This window comes from Mirounga angustirostris, unplaced genomic scaffold (assembly GCF_029215605.1).
Source record: "Mirounga angustirostris isolate CCGP_5_RB_7025 unplaced genomic scaffold, mMirAng1.0.hap1 SCAF_7, whole genome shotgun sequence".
Lineage (NCBI taxonomy): Eukaryota > Metazoa > Chordata > Mammalia > Carnivora > Phocidae > Mirounga > Mirounga angustirostris.
This window is the reverse complement of record NW_026991715.1, coordinates 61,634,230-61,650,800: the sequence shown is the minus strand read 5'-3', so window position 1 is coordinate 61,650,800 and position 16,571 is coordinate 61,634,230. Positions and strand designations below refer to the sequence as shown.

The following is a 16,571-nucleotide window of genomic DNA, read 5'->3' as shown; positions in this document are numbered from 1 at the left end:
ACCTGTGAAATGTGCATCTTTTAAGATGTACTATACATAAATAAAAACTTTTTTTCAATGGAGGAAAGGAGACCTATGCCTTCATCCAAATTTGCCTCCTCGGGACCCTCCAATCTCCCCTCAAAAATGGGTGGGGGTACATGGTAACCCAGATCCAGGATTCCAACTCCCTAGAGCCCAACTCTGGGTTGGGCTGTGAATTTCCTTTACCTATTTTTACTAAAGGGCCCATTTCAGCGGGTTATTTTCTTTTTTTTTTTTTTAAAGATTTTATTTATTTATTTGACAGAGAGAGACACAGCGAGAGAGGGAACACAAGCAGGAGGAGTGGGGGGAGGGGAGAAGCAGGCTTCCCGCCAAGCAGGGAGCCTGATGCGGGGCTCGATCCCAGGACACTGGGATCAGGACCTGAGCCGAAGGCAGACGCTTAACGGCTGAGCCCCCCAGGCGCCCCTCAGCGGGTTATTTTCCTAAATAAAAGAAGCCTGCCCAGAGATAAGTTTACTTTCCCCCTTTGAGGACTCAAAACTACAAACTAGTTTTGATTGACATTAACTGAACAACAACAAAAAACGGTAATAGTCTTTTCTCCACCACGACGACCTCTGATAAATGAAGAGTTAAAACCACTGCAGCACAGTTTAACACATAAAATACACATTTCGTTAAATTTTGTTGAAGTGTTATATTAATGTTTTAATAATAGTGTAATAAAGTTTTAAAAATAGTGTAATAAAGTTATAAACTCATAACTTGCTCCCACCAACACCCCAACCTGAAGGGAGACTCAGACTCTACCTAAAGCAGGTAGAGGGACGAGAAGGGGGAAGAAGGAGCCGTGGGAGACAGACACATGGACCAGTCCGGTCGATTATGAACTGGAGGGAGAGATGCAGGCATGGCCAGGGGAAACCAGAGGCCGGGATGTAGGGGTGGCGGTCTCGGGACGATGGAGAAGACCCTATCGCCAAAGCGCCGCGGCTGCGGTGAGGGGTGTGTGTGGTTGTTGGGGGGGGAGCTACTTGTGGGGACACTGGGCGGAGCTTCAGAGACAGACTTTGAAGGCCCCAGGGTCCGAACAGACTTTGGCCCCGCCGCCCCCACCTGCCGAGCAGCTGGGAACCAGCGCGTCACTCCCAGCGGAAACGCCGCACCGCCCGGGCGTCTGGCGAGGTGCGCGCCTCCCGGCCCCGGCCCCGACGCTCCGCGGCTCCCGGCCCGCCGCCCGCCGCCCGCCTCTCTGGGCTGAGCAGGGGCGGGGACACGGCAGCACCTACCGGGATCTGCGACTCCAACCGCCGAGGAGCCCGGGAAGAGAAGCCAGCCCGGACGGCACCCTGGACGCTGGCGCGGAGGGTCCGAGCCTACCCGTGGGTGGGAGACGCCGACGCCGACTTGACAGCGCGTCCCAGGTTCGTGTGCGACGGCGTCTCCGCAGGCTGCACGTGGAGAAACTTTGGTTCGCCGTGTTGGCTGCCCGGAGGAGGTTATGGAGGGCGCTGCCCGGGGCCCCGCGGCCTCCGTGCGCCCCGGCCGGTACGCTCAGGCCCTGGGAGCCCGCACCTCCCGCGCACCCTGTCACTGCGGTGCCTGAGCGGGGACCGAGACCCGCAGTCAACCGAGGGCTGCTGGGGGACAGGGGCCTGTCCAGACTCCGCCCGAGCCTACTCTCGCGTCTCCCGCAATCCCTGTCTGTTCTCGGCTCGGGCTTTGCAGCGGCTGGGGCTTACACCCCGCGGGGATACGGGTTTCGTCTCCTGCTCGGCCTTGCAGCGCGGGAGAGTGGATAGGGGCAGCCCCGCGGCTGCGGGATGTCGGGGAGCATCCGGGCAGGGGCTCGCGGGCGCGGGTTAGCGCCGCAGCGGGAACGGCGCGCGCGAGGCCGCAGGAGCGCGCGGGTCTGGGGGTCCGACTAGCGCGCGTCTCCGCAGGTGCCTCCGGCCGCCGGGAGGCGGGAGCTACTGGCTGGACGCGGGAGGCGGGCTGGGGGCTGCGGAGCCGTTTGCAGTCACTGGCTCGACAAAGGGGAGCCACACGGGGGCGGACAGCCCGGTCCCGGCGTCTCTCGGGCGCGCACCGCCTTGGCACCCGGACCCCGAGCCCCCCTTACAGGAGGTCCGGGGTCCAGAGGTGCCCCTGCCCCTGCCCGGGGGTGGCGGCAATGGCTGCTCCCCTCGGACGCGCCCATTTCCCGAGGGAGGGCCGTGTTCTCTGGGCTGGCGGTGCGGGGACCGCTCCGCTGCGGCTCTGGGCAGAACCCCTTCACGTGGATGGCGATCGCCTCAGCTCGCCGGCTGCCTGTCTTGGCTCAGAGACGAGGCGACAGAACGCACATCCCGCCCCCATCGGTGCCCCGGCGCTGTCGCCCCAGTCACCTTCCTTTGCCCTTCTCCGACAGCACCACGCGCTCGCTCGCTCTCGCTCTCGGGAAAAACTGAGGCACCAAGCTTGGTTCCCGGAGCCAGCGGGGACTGTGGAGACACTGCCAGAATCCTCAACGGCTTGGAAATCCTATCACCTTGGTTCCCTGAGACTTGGAGGTATAGGTTTGTGTGTCTGTGTGTGTGCTGGGAGGGGTGTTTGCTGAGAGAGGTGGGGGTGTAGCCACCGGGGGGACCCAGCCCAGAGGCCTAGGGGACATACAAGTAACTAAAAGACACCAGCCCTTTTTTGGCTTTGTGTGGGGAAACACAGCAAACCTTACCAGCTACTCACTCCTTCCCTTGGGCAGTTTTGAAATATTTCTTCCAAGCTGCTGCCAGAGAAGAACACTTTCCTGGCAAGTCATTACATTTCCTGGGACAATCTGGCACATTTTTTGTTCTGGCTTTGGCCCTTCGCTTGCATGGCAAGAAGACACATGTTTCGCTTCAAATCTAAGTGCCATAGCCCCCACATCCTGGCCTTGGGCTGCCCACTGTACCTCTGGATTTTTTCAGACCTGTCTGGGAAGGGTGGGACTGCAAACCTCCAGTGCCTGGCCCATTCTAACTCAAGGCTGTACTCTTCTCTAGACCTGTGGGCTCCTTCATCCCTCTCTAGGCCATGGCAGTCATCTCTGCCCTTAGCTCCTCCGGGAGAGTTGAGCAGCAGACACCCTACCCTAGAAGTGACGATGTAGACAGCCAGCCTGGTAAGAGCCTGAGGCAGGGCTTGACAGTGAATAGGAAGTGAGGAAGGAAGAGTTTGTCACAGATTTTCTCCAAGTCTGCATAGGAAGCATCCCCTATTGACTATGTGGGAGTGGAGCCTGAAATCTTATTTTTAAGAAGCTCTCCATGTGATTATGCCCACAGAAGCTGGAAAACCCATAGGTGTAGGCACTTTGGCCTCCCATTGTCAGACCTCATCAGCCCAGGATTCATATGTAGTGATGCATGTTTAGAAACTGACATTTATTTAATTCCTAAATGGCAAGTATATTAGGATCTTCTAAAATTCTCACAGTCATCTTCTGTAAATATTATCCCCATTTTAGGATGAGGAAACTGAATCCCAGAGGATCAGTTTCCCAAGGGTTGGTAATTTGGGAATAAACAGAGCCCCAGTCTCTGATACATATAGCCTGCTGCCCCTTCTGAGCATGCTCTGGTCCCCTTGTGGGCAGCACAAAGACAGGATGACCTTGGGGCAAGAGTGAGGGGCTGAATTTCCAGCTTGAAACCCATTTGTTAATTTCCACCCCCCTTGCTGCCCTCTCCGACCAGGGCCCTTTATGGGAGGGAACACCAATCCTCTTTGGAGGTGGAGTACAAATCTCAAAGGAAAATAACATTTCTCTCTGCATGCAAGGAAGATGGGGTGGCTTGGAGAGAAAGAGCCACCGGGAAGGCCAAGCCTGTCATCTCCAAGAAGGCTTTTAAAACACCTCAGCCCATGTGGCACTACCATTGTTGATACCACTCAAATCAGGTACTCAAAACAGAACCCTACTCTGTGGGAAGCTGGTATCCAAGAAGCAAGGAAACATAAGAGAAACAAGAGAAAGGACATAGGAAGATCTAATTAAGTCCTGGTGAGCAGGCGAATAAGAGGAGTGACTGGGAGTTCTCCCACCCTTCCTTCTTAGGCCTCCTCAGCTGCCGTGGACTGGGGTGGGGTGGGGGAAGGCTGGACCAGGTGAGTGCTGCGCCCCTCTCAACCCCAGCATCCTTGCAGGGCAAGCCTTGGCCTGTATACACAGGACTGCAGTGCATGGGATCCACTCCAGATGCTTTTACTCATAATCACTGAAATATAATTAAGTGAACAAACACTGTAGGGATGTCTTAACAAGGAATTAAAAAACTAGACTCCAAATGGGAGAGATATGTGGAACAAATTATTGGTATTTATGTAACTCTGAATAGCTTTGATTTCCTTCAGTAGGAACTGACAGCTGGCTGACAAAAAAAAACTCATCCAGGGAGAGAAAAGACATAAGTGAAGTATGAAATTTTGAATAACGTTTTCAGGTAACTTTCTATTTCCATTCAGAGTGGGTGTCTAAAGGGGCGAATGTAGTTATTTGAATTGTTTCATTTATCAACAGAGATTTTTAACAGGGCTCATAATTCTAAGACCCAGTGCTTTTTTCCTTCTTTTTTCCTGGCTTCTAGTCTCCTGCTAGCAGGGCAGAGGTCTGGGAATTCCACCATTCAGCCTGTAAACTCTCACTTTATCACCTATTTTTAGCCTTTCTGATGGATCTGTTCAGAGCATAAATCTTGTTTTCTTGCCTAGGATAGTGGTTGTCTACTTGGGGTGGGGAAAAGTACCTGGGGGTCCAGTAGATTTGTCCAGAGACTTTGAACCACCCTCGCTGTCAGCCCTGCACCTCATTGCCACTTTCTGTGCTACGTGGGGCCTCTCAGCACTAAACTTCCCTGGACCTGTGGGTCAGCTGGCTCCTCTGTGGTGGGGCCACCTCCTGGGAGCTTTATGGCACAGCCTCTGCTGTGCTAAGGCAGTTTACCACACCGCCATCCCCGCTCTGTTTCCAAAGCTTGTCTGAAATCGCTCATCTGATGATGCAGCTCTCCTGCAAGCTTTTGTTCTTCAGAGTGTGTATTTTTTTAAATTCTTAAGTAACTAAACTGTAATTTCAGTGAGGTCTCGGGAGTAGAGAGAGGCACTAAAAGAGTATAGTAAATATGCCGTGATGAATCATAAGTGATGTTAAAGACATTCTAATTTTAAAATAAAAAGCAATTTGTCCAGCTGTTTAATAATTAATCTATAATATGCTGAAACTATTGTATTTGGAAATTATAAGGAAAATACATTTAAGGCTATCTTTTTTCCATATTCACTTAATAGATTCCATTTATGTTTACAAAGAATTATTTACAGATCTTTAAAAAAATGTTAAATATTTTATCTGTTATTTAAGTAGCCTGTGAATTAGAGACATGATATAAATAAAAGAAGGCTAAATTCTGAGATAAAATTTTTAAAAAGAATACATTGCCTAGTGAGGCACAATAGGAAAGTCTTTTTTTAGACATCTGATTTCATCACCTCATCCCACCCCCTCCCTACCTTGAATGAAGGTTAGATCCTTGTCATGTTACAGAGGAGGGACCCAAGACTGAGAGCCTGAGACATCTGACTGTGGTATACAGCTTGTAAATAGGGGAATCAGGATGGAAATGTGGGTCTGTCTGAGTCCTGAACTTTCTCCAGTTGAACTGCTATCTATTTGGCAGGTATAACTGAATGTGGGGGTTATTTATATGCTATATTATAACAAAGGGTCTGACTGAATGTTAATACAGTATCAGCATTGGGTACTCAGTGAGGATGTTTCACAGAATGAGACAGGAAGCAAGAACATTCCTGAACTAGGATAACTGTAGGCTAGAGAAGTGATCTTCGTCACAGGTAGGGCTTAGCTCTATGAAGAGTAGATAAATAGAGCTTCAGTTTCAGCATTTTTGATGTGCAAATGGATGACCATGATAAAAGAATTGAAAGAGAGTAAAGGCATAAAGACAAGGGGATTGTTCGAGTAAGGAACTGAATATGAGACACTAGGAAAACAAACATGTGTACATGTGGACAATAAAGTATCTGACAGCTTTTTTTCTCTGTGAATTTTAATTTTAAACAATTTTAGAATTGTTCTATTAAATGTGAACAATTTAAAAAGTGAGCAACCCAAGGGGTTTTAGAAGTCTTTAAAATGAACCAAGAGGGCGCCTGGGTGGCTCAGTCGTTAAGCGTCTGCCTTTGGCTCAGGTCAGGATCCCAGGGTCCTGGGATCGAGCCCCACATCAGGCTCCCTGCTCCACAGGAAGCCTGCTTCTTCCTCTCCCACTCACCCTGCTTGTGCGCTCTCTGTCTCTCTGTCTCTCTCTCTCTGTCAAATAAATAAAATCTTAAAAACAAAAACAAAAACCTTAAAAAAAACAAACAAAATAAAATAAAAATAAAATAAAATAAAATAAAATGAACCAAGAGTAAGGCTTTGTTGTGGCTGGTTTTTTTTCTAGACAGTTCTAGAGGGGATATGCCTACATCCACGAGACAGATTCACTAGTTGCCAGTAGCTAGTGGTGCCACTGCCCAGCTTCTTCAGAGAGCCCTGGAGCCCACAGCACCAGCCCTTTCCACAGGACCACAGTGGGGCCACTGCCCCCTTCAAGCAGCCAAGCTGGCAGTACCTTGCCAGTTCCCCTTCTTTTCCCAGAACCTTCTGAAGCTAATCTTGGTGAGAGAAAGTTATGACAGAAAGTGGTCAGGTTTAGTGTTGTAGAGAAAGCCTTCACATGAGGGTGGGTGAAAAGATTCGAAAGTCTTTCCAAAAGATTCTTATAAGACTTTTTTTAAAAATAAACAAACAAGCAAGACTGGCCCCAAAACTAGAAACTATATGAGAATACAGTATTGAAACCTACGGGGCACCTGGGTGGCTCAGTTGGTTAAGTGTCTGCCTTCAGCTCAGGGTCCTGGGATTGAGCCCTGTGTTGGGCGGGGAGCCTGCTTCTCCCTCTCCCTTTGCTGCTCCCCCTGTTTGTGCTCTCTCTCTCTCTTTCTCTCTCCCTGTCAAATAAATAAATAAAATCTTAAAAAAAAAAAAGAAATCTGCTATCTGGCAACTCGTTCTCATTTGAATATGTTTCTCAAATGCCACTTTTGGTCAAAGGTGTTTTTATGTGATTGATACTCTATCTCTTCTCCAACTGTGGTTATTAAATGATTTCTATATTTGATATTATGTTCCAGCTAATTTCTCTACATCTCTTTGCTTTATTAAACACATTAGTACTGGGGTGCCTGTGTGGCTCAGTCGTTAAGCGTCTGCCTTCGGCTCAGGTCATGATCCCAGGGTCCTGGGATCGAGCCCCGCACCAGGCTCCCTGCACCATGGGAAGTCTGCTTCTCCTTCTCCCACTCCCCCTGCTTGTGTTCCCTCTCTCTCTGTGTCTCTCTGTGAAATAAATAAATAAATAAAATCTTTAAAAAAAAATAAAAATAAATAAACACATTAGTATATGAAAAATGCAACAAAAGGTTTCTTTTGTGAACTCTTTTCAGATGCTTTGCATTCAGAATAGACCTCTGTTGGGACCCAAGCTGTCAACCAATCCTAAATTCCTAAGGTCCCAAATTGCAGGTGTGCCTCGCTTTGGAATGGCTTTTATAGAATGTTGCACAGGGGGACAAAAAGCGCAGCATTCACTTTCATTGTATTTATGTATGTATATTGAATAGTTCTTTGCTTAACATAATGAGTGATACTAAAGTAGAATGATAAGTATATTCTTTTGAATACTGCCTTTCAGGAGCTCCCTAGTTGAAAGTCCTTGAAAGTCTAGGCATAAATACTATTGATAATACCACAAAACTGAATGATGTTGTAAAAAGTTATAACCTCATATGGCTCTTTTAAAATTTTAATTATGGAACAGGGCACCTGGGTGGCTCAGTCTGCCTTCAGCTCAGGTCATGATCCCAGGGGCCTGAGATCAAGCCCCGCATGGGTCTCCCTGCTCAGCGGGGAGTCTGCTGCTCCCTCTCCCTCTGCCCCTCCCCTCTCCTCATGCTCTCTCTCTCAGAGGCTCTCTGTCTCTCAAATAAATAAAATCTTAAAAAAATATATAGGTACTGTGTTAAAAAGGAACAGAGACGCAGTCAGGACAAAGCACATAGAGATAAGAGCTGAGGGCAGGGTCACCTGGGCATTTGGTTCTCAGTTAATAAGATAGTAAAATGACAGTATGATCTCAGAGATGATGTGCACATCCATCATCCTGACCCCTCACCATCTTCCTGGAGATATTTTGTACTTCTCCTCTAAGATGATCTCCAGCCTCTGGTATCTTGTTTCCTCTTTCTTCTTCTACCATTTCATCTTTGTAGATTATATCCTTCAGTACATTCTTAAGAGTATCTCAATTCTTGGGGTGCCTGAGTGGCACAGTGAGTAAAGTATTTCACTCTTGATTTCACCTTAGGTCATCATCTCAGGGTCATGAGATGGAGCCTGGCATTGGGCTCTGTGCTTAGCATGGAGTCTGCTTGAGATTCTCTCTCCCTCTCCCTCTGGCCCTCCTGCTCGTGCATGCTCTCTCTCTAAAAATAAATAAATCTTAAAAAAAAAAAAGTATCTCAATTCTTGACTGATGGTTTGGCTAGATATAGAATTCTAAGCTGGGAGTTATTTTTCCTTCAGATTTTAAAGGACATTCCTCTGTTGTCTTTTACTGTTGTTGATATATCTGAATCCACTGTAATTCTTGATCCTTTAGCATGTGACTTATGTACCCAACTCCCCACTTGCCCCCAAGCTTGTGGAATCTTCTTTATTCTCAGTGTTCCTTGAAACTTACAACCATGTGCCATGGGTCTGTTTCCATCTATTGTGCTATGTTCTAATTGGATCCTTTCAATTTGGAAACTGGTATCACTCATGACATTTTTCTTGATCTCAGTCATCATTTCCTTTCCTGCTTGCCCCTTCTTCCACCCCCACTATTTTGTATTGCCAGAACTTCTAGTAGTTGAATGTTCAACTTCTAGTAGTTGAATTTCCTAGTGTAGACCTCTAATTTTCTTTTTTCCCCCCTCTATTCTTTTTGTTTAACTGTTAGGGATTTTATTAACATTGTCATCTAACCCTTCTATTGAGTTTTGCAGTTTGTATGGTGTTTTTACCTTTTGAGAATGCTTTTTATGGTCTCTGAATATTCTTTTTCCTAGAATTTTATTTTTGTTTCATGGTTACAACATCTTATATCTAAAGATAATGAGCTTTTGAAGTTTTCATCTTCCCGACTAGTATGTCTCGTCCAAGTTGCTTTTTTTCTATGTATTCTGGTCTCTAAGGTAAGAGGCTTTTCTATTTTGTTTTGTTTTTTATTTTGATTATCTGCTCATGATTAAAGGGCTTGGATTAAAAAGCTGATGAGAAGCCTTGAGCACATGGGTGAGGCTTGTAATCCTTAAACCTCACTGTAGGATGATCTGGGTGGCATGTTAGGGAATCCCTGTGGTTAGTACTCTTAGGTATTTTCTTTTCAGCAGGTCAGATTATTGAGAGAAGAGTACAGCAATATTCCGTTGCATAATAAGGGTACAGCTGCCAGCCTTCTTGGAATTGAGTTGGGGAGAAGGCTCTGAATCTCTTCATTCAGTGATCAGTGAGCATTTCATCACTTATTCCCTGTTTTCTTGTCCCCAAATATGTCAGGTGTCTTCCAGTCCAGAGACCCTCCATTTCACCATTTCTGGAGAATAAAGGTCTGGACATCTCTTGTGGGAGGGCTAATATCCTATCCCCTAGTGGCTTGGAGTGGAGGAATGACCTGAGGCAGTCAAATTTTAATGCACATACAAATCACCTGAGGATCTAATTAAAATGTAGGCTCTGATTCAGTAGGTCCGGCTGGAACCTGAGATTAAGCTTCAGGTAATGGTGGTGCTGCTGCTGGTCCAAGGTAGGATCACACTTTGGCTGACAAGGACCTAGGGATCTAACTGCTTTTGCTGACAGCTTTTCACCTAGTCCTCATTATTTTAGCTATACTCTCCACCACCACCACCACCACACCCGCCCAGTTCTAGAACTTCTGCTGTTACTGCCTCTTGTGAGGATGCTGCAGTGTACATGGGCTGAGTTCTCAGCTTTATCATGAATGATCTGAGGCACAGCCTTCTCAGGTTGGATAAGTTGGTTAACACTGGCCCATCTGCTTTCTGGCTTCCAAAATGTTGCCATTGTCTCCTTTTCCTGCTATCCTTGTGAAGTTATGTCCTTTAAAAAATTCTTGGGGCACCTGGCTGGCTCGGTCAGTGGAATGTGCGACTCTTGATCTCAGGGTTGTGAGCTGGAACCCCATGTTGGGTGTAGAGATTACTTAAAAAATAAAATCTTGGGGCGTGGGTGGCTCTGTTGGTTAAGTGTCTGCCTTCGACTCAGGTCATGATACTAGAGTCCTGGGATCGAGCCCTGCATCCAGCTCCCTGTTCAGTGGGGGGTCTGCTTCTCCCTCTCCCTCTGCCCCTCCTCCCTGCTTGTGTTCTCTCTCTCTCTCAAATAAATAAATAAAATCTTTTAAAAAATAAAAATCTTAAAAAATAAAATTAAAACTTTTTTCGTTTCAAGGGATTGTTCAGGAAGAGGCAAAATTAAATGTGTGTGTTCTGCCATATTTACCCTAACTATAACCATCTGCTAAAATATTTTTCTAAAGTTTGGTTATATCAGCATAAATAGAGCCTGATTTATGATAAATAACTGCTATTTTAAGCCTCTAGGTTTTTGCACAAGGAACATTCTCTACTTCTCTCTTCCTACTTTATCTGCCTACCAGACTCTTATGCAGTCTTTAAGACCCAGCTCAAATGGCTGGCCTCTGTGAAGCCCCTCAGTCCCCAAGCCACCAAAGCCTGTATATTCTCATGACTTTAACTCATAACCAGCTGCTTATATAGTGTTTCTTCCAAACAACTGAGCAAGCTCTTCAGGGCTAGGGCATGTGCCTTTGTAGCTCAGTGCTCAGGAAATAATAGGAGCTTGCAGCTGTTTAACACTTAGATTCTAAGTTCTGTGTGCATGTCTTTCTTCCCCCCTTCATTTTCTTTCTGTTCCCTTCATCTCTTCTTCTGTCTGTTAAAAGGTCATTATATTTATTATCTATTCTATTATCCAGTAAAAAAATTCATGTCCCATATTGTTAATCTACAAGTAAATAAGTGGAATAAATAATACTTCTCCATTTCTAAAACCTACCTCATTAAATAAAATAGATTTAAATATTATATAAACTCCATTTGATTTTTCTCCCCAGCTCTAAGTACTGTTCAAAGACAAACATTTCCTCAGCTCTAGATAAAGACATAATTCTTTTTTTTTTTAATAAGCTCTACACCCAATGTAGGCACCCCTAAGGACATAATTCTTATCAACTAATGGAATTATCTGTTGAAGGAGTTTGAATCTAAATTATTTAAATAAATTAAACATAAATTATTTTTTTAGTTTTAATGATAAAAAAATAAAATGTTTATAAAGGCGCCTGGGTGGCTCAGTCGTTAAGCGTCTGCCTTTGGCTCAGGTCATGATCTCAGGGTCCTGGGATCAAGCTCCACATCAGGCTCTCTGTTCAGCAGGAAGCCTGCTTCTCCCTCTCCCACTCCCCCTGCTTATGTTCCCTCTCTCACTGTGTCTCTCTCTGTCAAATAAAATAAAATCTAAAAAAAAAAAAAAAATTATAAATAAATAAATAAATAAATAAAGGTTACATGTCATCATTCACATTTCCAGCCTAGAAAACTCCTTTTTCAGAACAAATGTACTGCTGTCCAAATTTAACCAAACAGTATGTGGCCAACCCCATCCATAATCTAGTCTCTGATTTAAATAATGAAATCAAGGAAATTGCATAATCACCTGTTCACCATTCCCATCTCAGTGTGAGTTCCAGACAATGTGTCAGGTATTTTAATGTCTTGTAGTTCAAATGATTTTTCATCCTTTAAAAGAAACATAGAAATGTTCTTCAAGGGGCACCTGGGTGGCTCAGATGGTTGAGTGTCTGCCTTTGGCTCAGGTCATGATTTCAGGATCCTGGGATCAAGCCCCACATCAGGCTCCCTGCTCAGTGGGGTCTGCTTCTCTCTCTGCCTCTCCCCTCCACTCGTGCTCTCTCTTTCTCTCAAATGAATAAATAAAATCTTAAAAAAAAATGTTCCTCAAGTTGAAAATCTAGATAATAGTTGCATTATTTAACTCAAGAGCACATATAAGTAATTGGACACTAAGAAATTTTTAGATTATCTGCCATAAATATCTGTATTTTAATTGATTCAGTTGCAATTACACAGAATTTTGGAATTTTTGCTTAAATCTACATTTTTAGTGTTATTTTAAAAATATTTTTCACAAGTAGAAAGTAAATGGATTGTTGTTTAATTAATGTGGAATTTAGGGAAGTAATGGGTTGGTATTATATCATAAATATTCAATGAAGATTTTGAAAGTAAATTTTAGTATGTAATTCCCTAAAAACTGTTACCATTCTAAAATTTCTTTAATTTTGCAATTCACTATTTTGTTCTATATTTATTAATAACATAATCTCATTTATGTCCTATTACTCTATACATACGTATTTCAGAAATTATGAATACAAATTGGGATTCTGTCTAATCTTTTGTTCTTCATATTCTTTGATAACCAGGTATTGATTCTGACTTTTTAAGATGGATGAAGGTGTAGAAATTTCAAGTGATGGAAATTCCCTCATCAAAGCAGTCCATCAGAGCCGGCTTCGCCTCACAAGACTCTTGCTAGAAGGTGGTGCCTACATTAATGAGAGCAATGACCGTGGGGAAACCCCTTTAATGATTGCTTGTAAGACCAAACATGTTGATCACCAGAGTGTCAGTAAAGCCAAAATGGTTAAATACCTGTTAGAAAACAACGCTGATCCCAACATACAGGACAAATCTGGGAAAACTGCTTTGATGCACGCTTGCTTAGAAAAAGCTGGTCCTGAAGTTGTTTCCTTGCTCCTAAACAGTGGGGCTGATCTCAGCTTGCAAGACCATTCTAGTTATTCAGCCCTTGTTTATGCTATAAATTCAGAGGATAGAGAAACCCTGAAAGTTCTACTTAGCGCTTGCAAGGCAAAAGGGAAAGAGGTCATTATCATAACAACAGCTAAATCACCCTCTGGTAGGCACACTACCAAACAGTACTTAAATATGCCTCCTGTAGATATAGATGGGTGTCATTCCCCAGCCTCCTGTGCCACTCCTTCAGAAATAGACATAAAAACAGCCTCATTGCCACTTTCACATTCTTCTGAAACTGAAATGACACTTTTTGGCTTTAAAGGTCTGGAGCCCTCAGGAAGTAGTGATGATACACAGGACCCAGGCTCCCCTATGAGGAAGCCTGCTATGGCCTCTAATGGGCCCAAGCTACCCCAGGCTCCAACTTGGATCAAGAGTCCTCCCTTATTAATGCACCAAAACAGAGTGGCCTCCTTGCAAGAGGAGCTCCAGGATATTACTCCAGAGGAAGAATTATCCTACAAAACCAATGCGCTGGCACTTTCCAAGCGATTCATTACTAGGCACCAAAGTATTGATATAAAAGACACTGCACATTTGCTAAGAGCCTTTGATCAGGCCAGCTCAAGAAAGATGTCATACGATGAAATAAATCATCAGTCATTTTTTTCAGAAGGAAGCCAGCAATGCATTGAAATCCCTGCTGACCCAGATCCAGACTCTAACCAGACAATCTTTGCTTCCACCTTAAGAAGTATAATTCAAAAAAGAAACTCAGGGGCAAATCACTACAGCTCTGATTCCCAGCTCTCGGCTGGTCTTACCCCTACAACTCTAGAAGATGGCAAAGCACTTATAGGAAAGAAAAAAATCTTCTCACCATCTCCTTCCCTGTTGTCAGGGCCCAAAGAATTGCTGGAGAATATCTCACCAGGTCCCTTGAGCAGGAGAAATCATGCACTTTTAGAAAGGCGTGGTTCAGGAGCTTTCTCTTTAGATCACAATATTACTCAAGCCAGATCAGGATTTCTGCCACCCTTAAACGTGAATCCTCACCCCCCCATCTCAGATCTCAATGTCAATAACAAGATTTCCAGCCTCCTTTCTTGTAGTCAAAAAGTGCTTATGCCAACAGTTCCTATGTTCCCTAAAGAATTCAAAAGTAAAAAAATGTTGTTAAGGAGACAATCATTGCAAACAGAACAAATTAAGCAATTAGTAAATTTTTAAGAAATGGCTAGAAAGCACATTTTGTTCAAATGTCTACATCAGAGAAATATAGAACCAGAGAAGAAATCTCAAATGTCCATCCTTTTAAATCTTGTAATTGGTTAGTCCATAATTGTTAGGGGTATCAAAATGTACTGTGTATCGTACTAGGCACTGTGGACATACAAATAACATGTAGTTCCTACTAAGGAAATTCAACAAAATTAAAGCTATATTTCTCAAAACTCCTAATATTTAACAACCTTCATGTGGTCCAGGTTTTTAATTTAAACAAAAATCAGTTAAAAAAAAAAAAGGGCAAATATGTTGGAGATGACTTTAAAATTTTTTTCAGATTTCCCAGATGTTTTATTAGGAAACACTGCATTCAAGTCAATAAAAGTTTTTAACATTACAAGTCAATAAATAAGATTGTAATTTTCCATGATGCCAAAAGCATAAAAAAAACCCAAAAACAAAACAGTCCTATGATCAATAAGCCTATAAGGTATAAGGTATAAGGAAAGAATGAACTAATTCTTAAAACTGTTGATTGCAAGTATGTGAAATCTAATTAAAATTGTAAAAGGCCAACCATTATAGTAGACTGGGCAGCTAATATTCACGTTGTCAGCCTAATCAATGTCAAATAACAGATCAGAGTTTTACAAGCTAGTAATAATCTATGCTAAGTGTTGGCGTGTTGTTTTTTGCTTGGTTTTATTTTGTCTTTAATGTTATCTCATAGAATTCTTTCTTCATATCTTTTAATTCCTGTTATTATTTTTGAGGTCTATCTATAGGTTCCCAGTAACAAGATAAAACAAAAGTTTAAAAGCATTCCTCGTTACTTATATCAAATTATTCTTGTCTTTCTTACAGACAACCAAAAAAAACAAAACAAAAAACCCGGAGATTTATCACAAATAGAGACTATGTGCTTGCTTCATTTTAGAAAAGAAAAACTGATTATTAGATTCTCTTAGATTAGCTAAAATTAAGAAAGCCAATAGAAACTTACAGAATAGAAACAAAATACACTAAATATTTCGTCAAGATTAAATAATATCTCTTAATTTCTAACATAATTATTAAACATTTATATAATAAGGATAATAAGGATAATTTCCTTAGTGTGACATTCCAATCATCTAGTATTTAGGACCTGTGAATAACTTCTAACAAAATAAATGAATACCATGTTACTATTATAAAATGTTACAAAATGACTATATTATCTATATGATTTCAAAATGTGTTTATATAAAGAATCCTTATTTCAACCTAGCAGTTTCACAACAAAGAATAAGTCAAATTATATAAAACTGGAGTGCACTAATCTGATGACTGTCATATACAAGTTTATTTCTTTGCCTTCTATTAGTAGAGGAGATCCTAACAATTGGTATGATGCTTTTCTTGGTAATTTGATATAAGCAAGTTGTAATGTATATGGTAATTATTTAATGTTTTTGTGGCTTTTATTTGAAAAAAAATAATTGGAGGTTTTTCATTTAATGTTTTAAAGAACATTAATGTAAATTACATTAGAAATAGTTTTTGATTCAGAACTTAGAATTGTACCTGATGTTTATAGGTAGCTAAACCCTTTTCACAAGTTTAATATTGAGAAAAGTGCTTGGCTTTAAGTTGCAAGGATACAGTTTGGAGAAATATGTAAATATATTAGTTCATAAACAAAATGCTATCAATAAAAATTTTAAATGTTATTTTGATTATCATTTTTATTTATCTCAAATAGTAATGATAAATATTTCAACATAATCTCAAGAGAAATTGTGCCACATGTTACTTTGACTAAATAGAAAACTGAGAATAATTTTTGTTGCTATTCTAATCCCAACATGCAAAAAATATTTAATAGTACTAAACCTTTGTTGGCCATATTTGGAAGAGCTTTTAGTCTTCTCTCAATCCTGAAAACATTTTAGGGGCTAAGGTTGCCTGAGTTAGGTTGTAAAACCATCCTATGGGACTTTTCACTCCATTAAGTGGAGTATAACACTGGGCTCCCAATGGTAAGTCACATATGTTGGCAACAGGAGTCAGATATGTATATATGTGTTATATTTTAACATAAAAGTATGATTTAACTTTAATTTAAAGGTCTGATGACACTTCATGCATTAGTTTTACAGGTACCATTCTTAGTTACTTGTGGCTAGGACTTCCAAAGAGTACAGCTAATACTGATGCACAGCAAGGATAATTTGGGGGAGGATATAGGGCAGTCTTAGTTACAGAGACAAGTGCTGACAGTGTCCCATCCAAGCAGTGCCAAGGGAAGGTGATGAACACCTGCCTGGCATATTCTTTGGTAGAGATGTACCCATCAGTTA

General features: G+C 42.7%; 2 protein-coding genes across 7 annotated transcripts in view; one reads left to right on the top strand and one right to left on the bottom strand.

The window, feature by feature from the left end:
- FAM151B (family with sequence similarity 151 member B) overlaps positions 1-16,571 on the bottom strand; it is a 109,265-nt gene that overhangs the window by 34,046 nt on the left and 58,648 nt on the right. The window lies entirely within an intron of this gene.
- ANKRD34B (ankyrin repeat domain 34B) lies at positions 1,057-15,941 on the top strand. Of its 6 annotated transcripts, none has more exons than XM_064596302.1 (5): positions 1,057-1,412; positions 2,399-2,540; positions 3,793-3,912; positions 4,369-4,454; positions 12,666-15,941. In XM_064596302.1, exon 5 carries the CDS (start codon positions 12,688-12,690, stop codon positions 14,230-14,232), a length of 1,545 nt encoding a protein of 514 aa, XP_064452372.1. In that variant the 5' UTR covers positions 1,057-1,412; positions 2,399-2,540; positions 3,793-3,912; positions 4,369-4,454; positions 12,666-12,687; the 3' UTR covers positions 14,233-15,941. The 6 variants fall into 6 exon arrangements, with proteins under 6 accessions (XP_064452372.1, XP_064452370.1, XP_064452371.1 ...); XM_064596300.1 differs by having other exon boundaries at positions 4,366-4,454; XM_064596301.1 differs by having other exon boundaries at positions 3,708-3,912.

Bases quoted from the DNA above. Each gene is read 5' to 3' on its own strand.
- ANKRD34B (XM_045897473.3), top strand. From the start codon at position 12,688: ATGGATGAAGGTGTAGAAATTTCAAGTGATGGAAATTCCCTCATCAAA.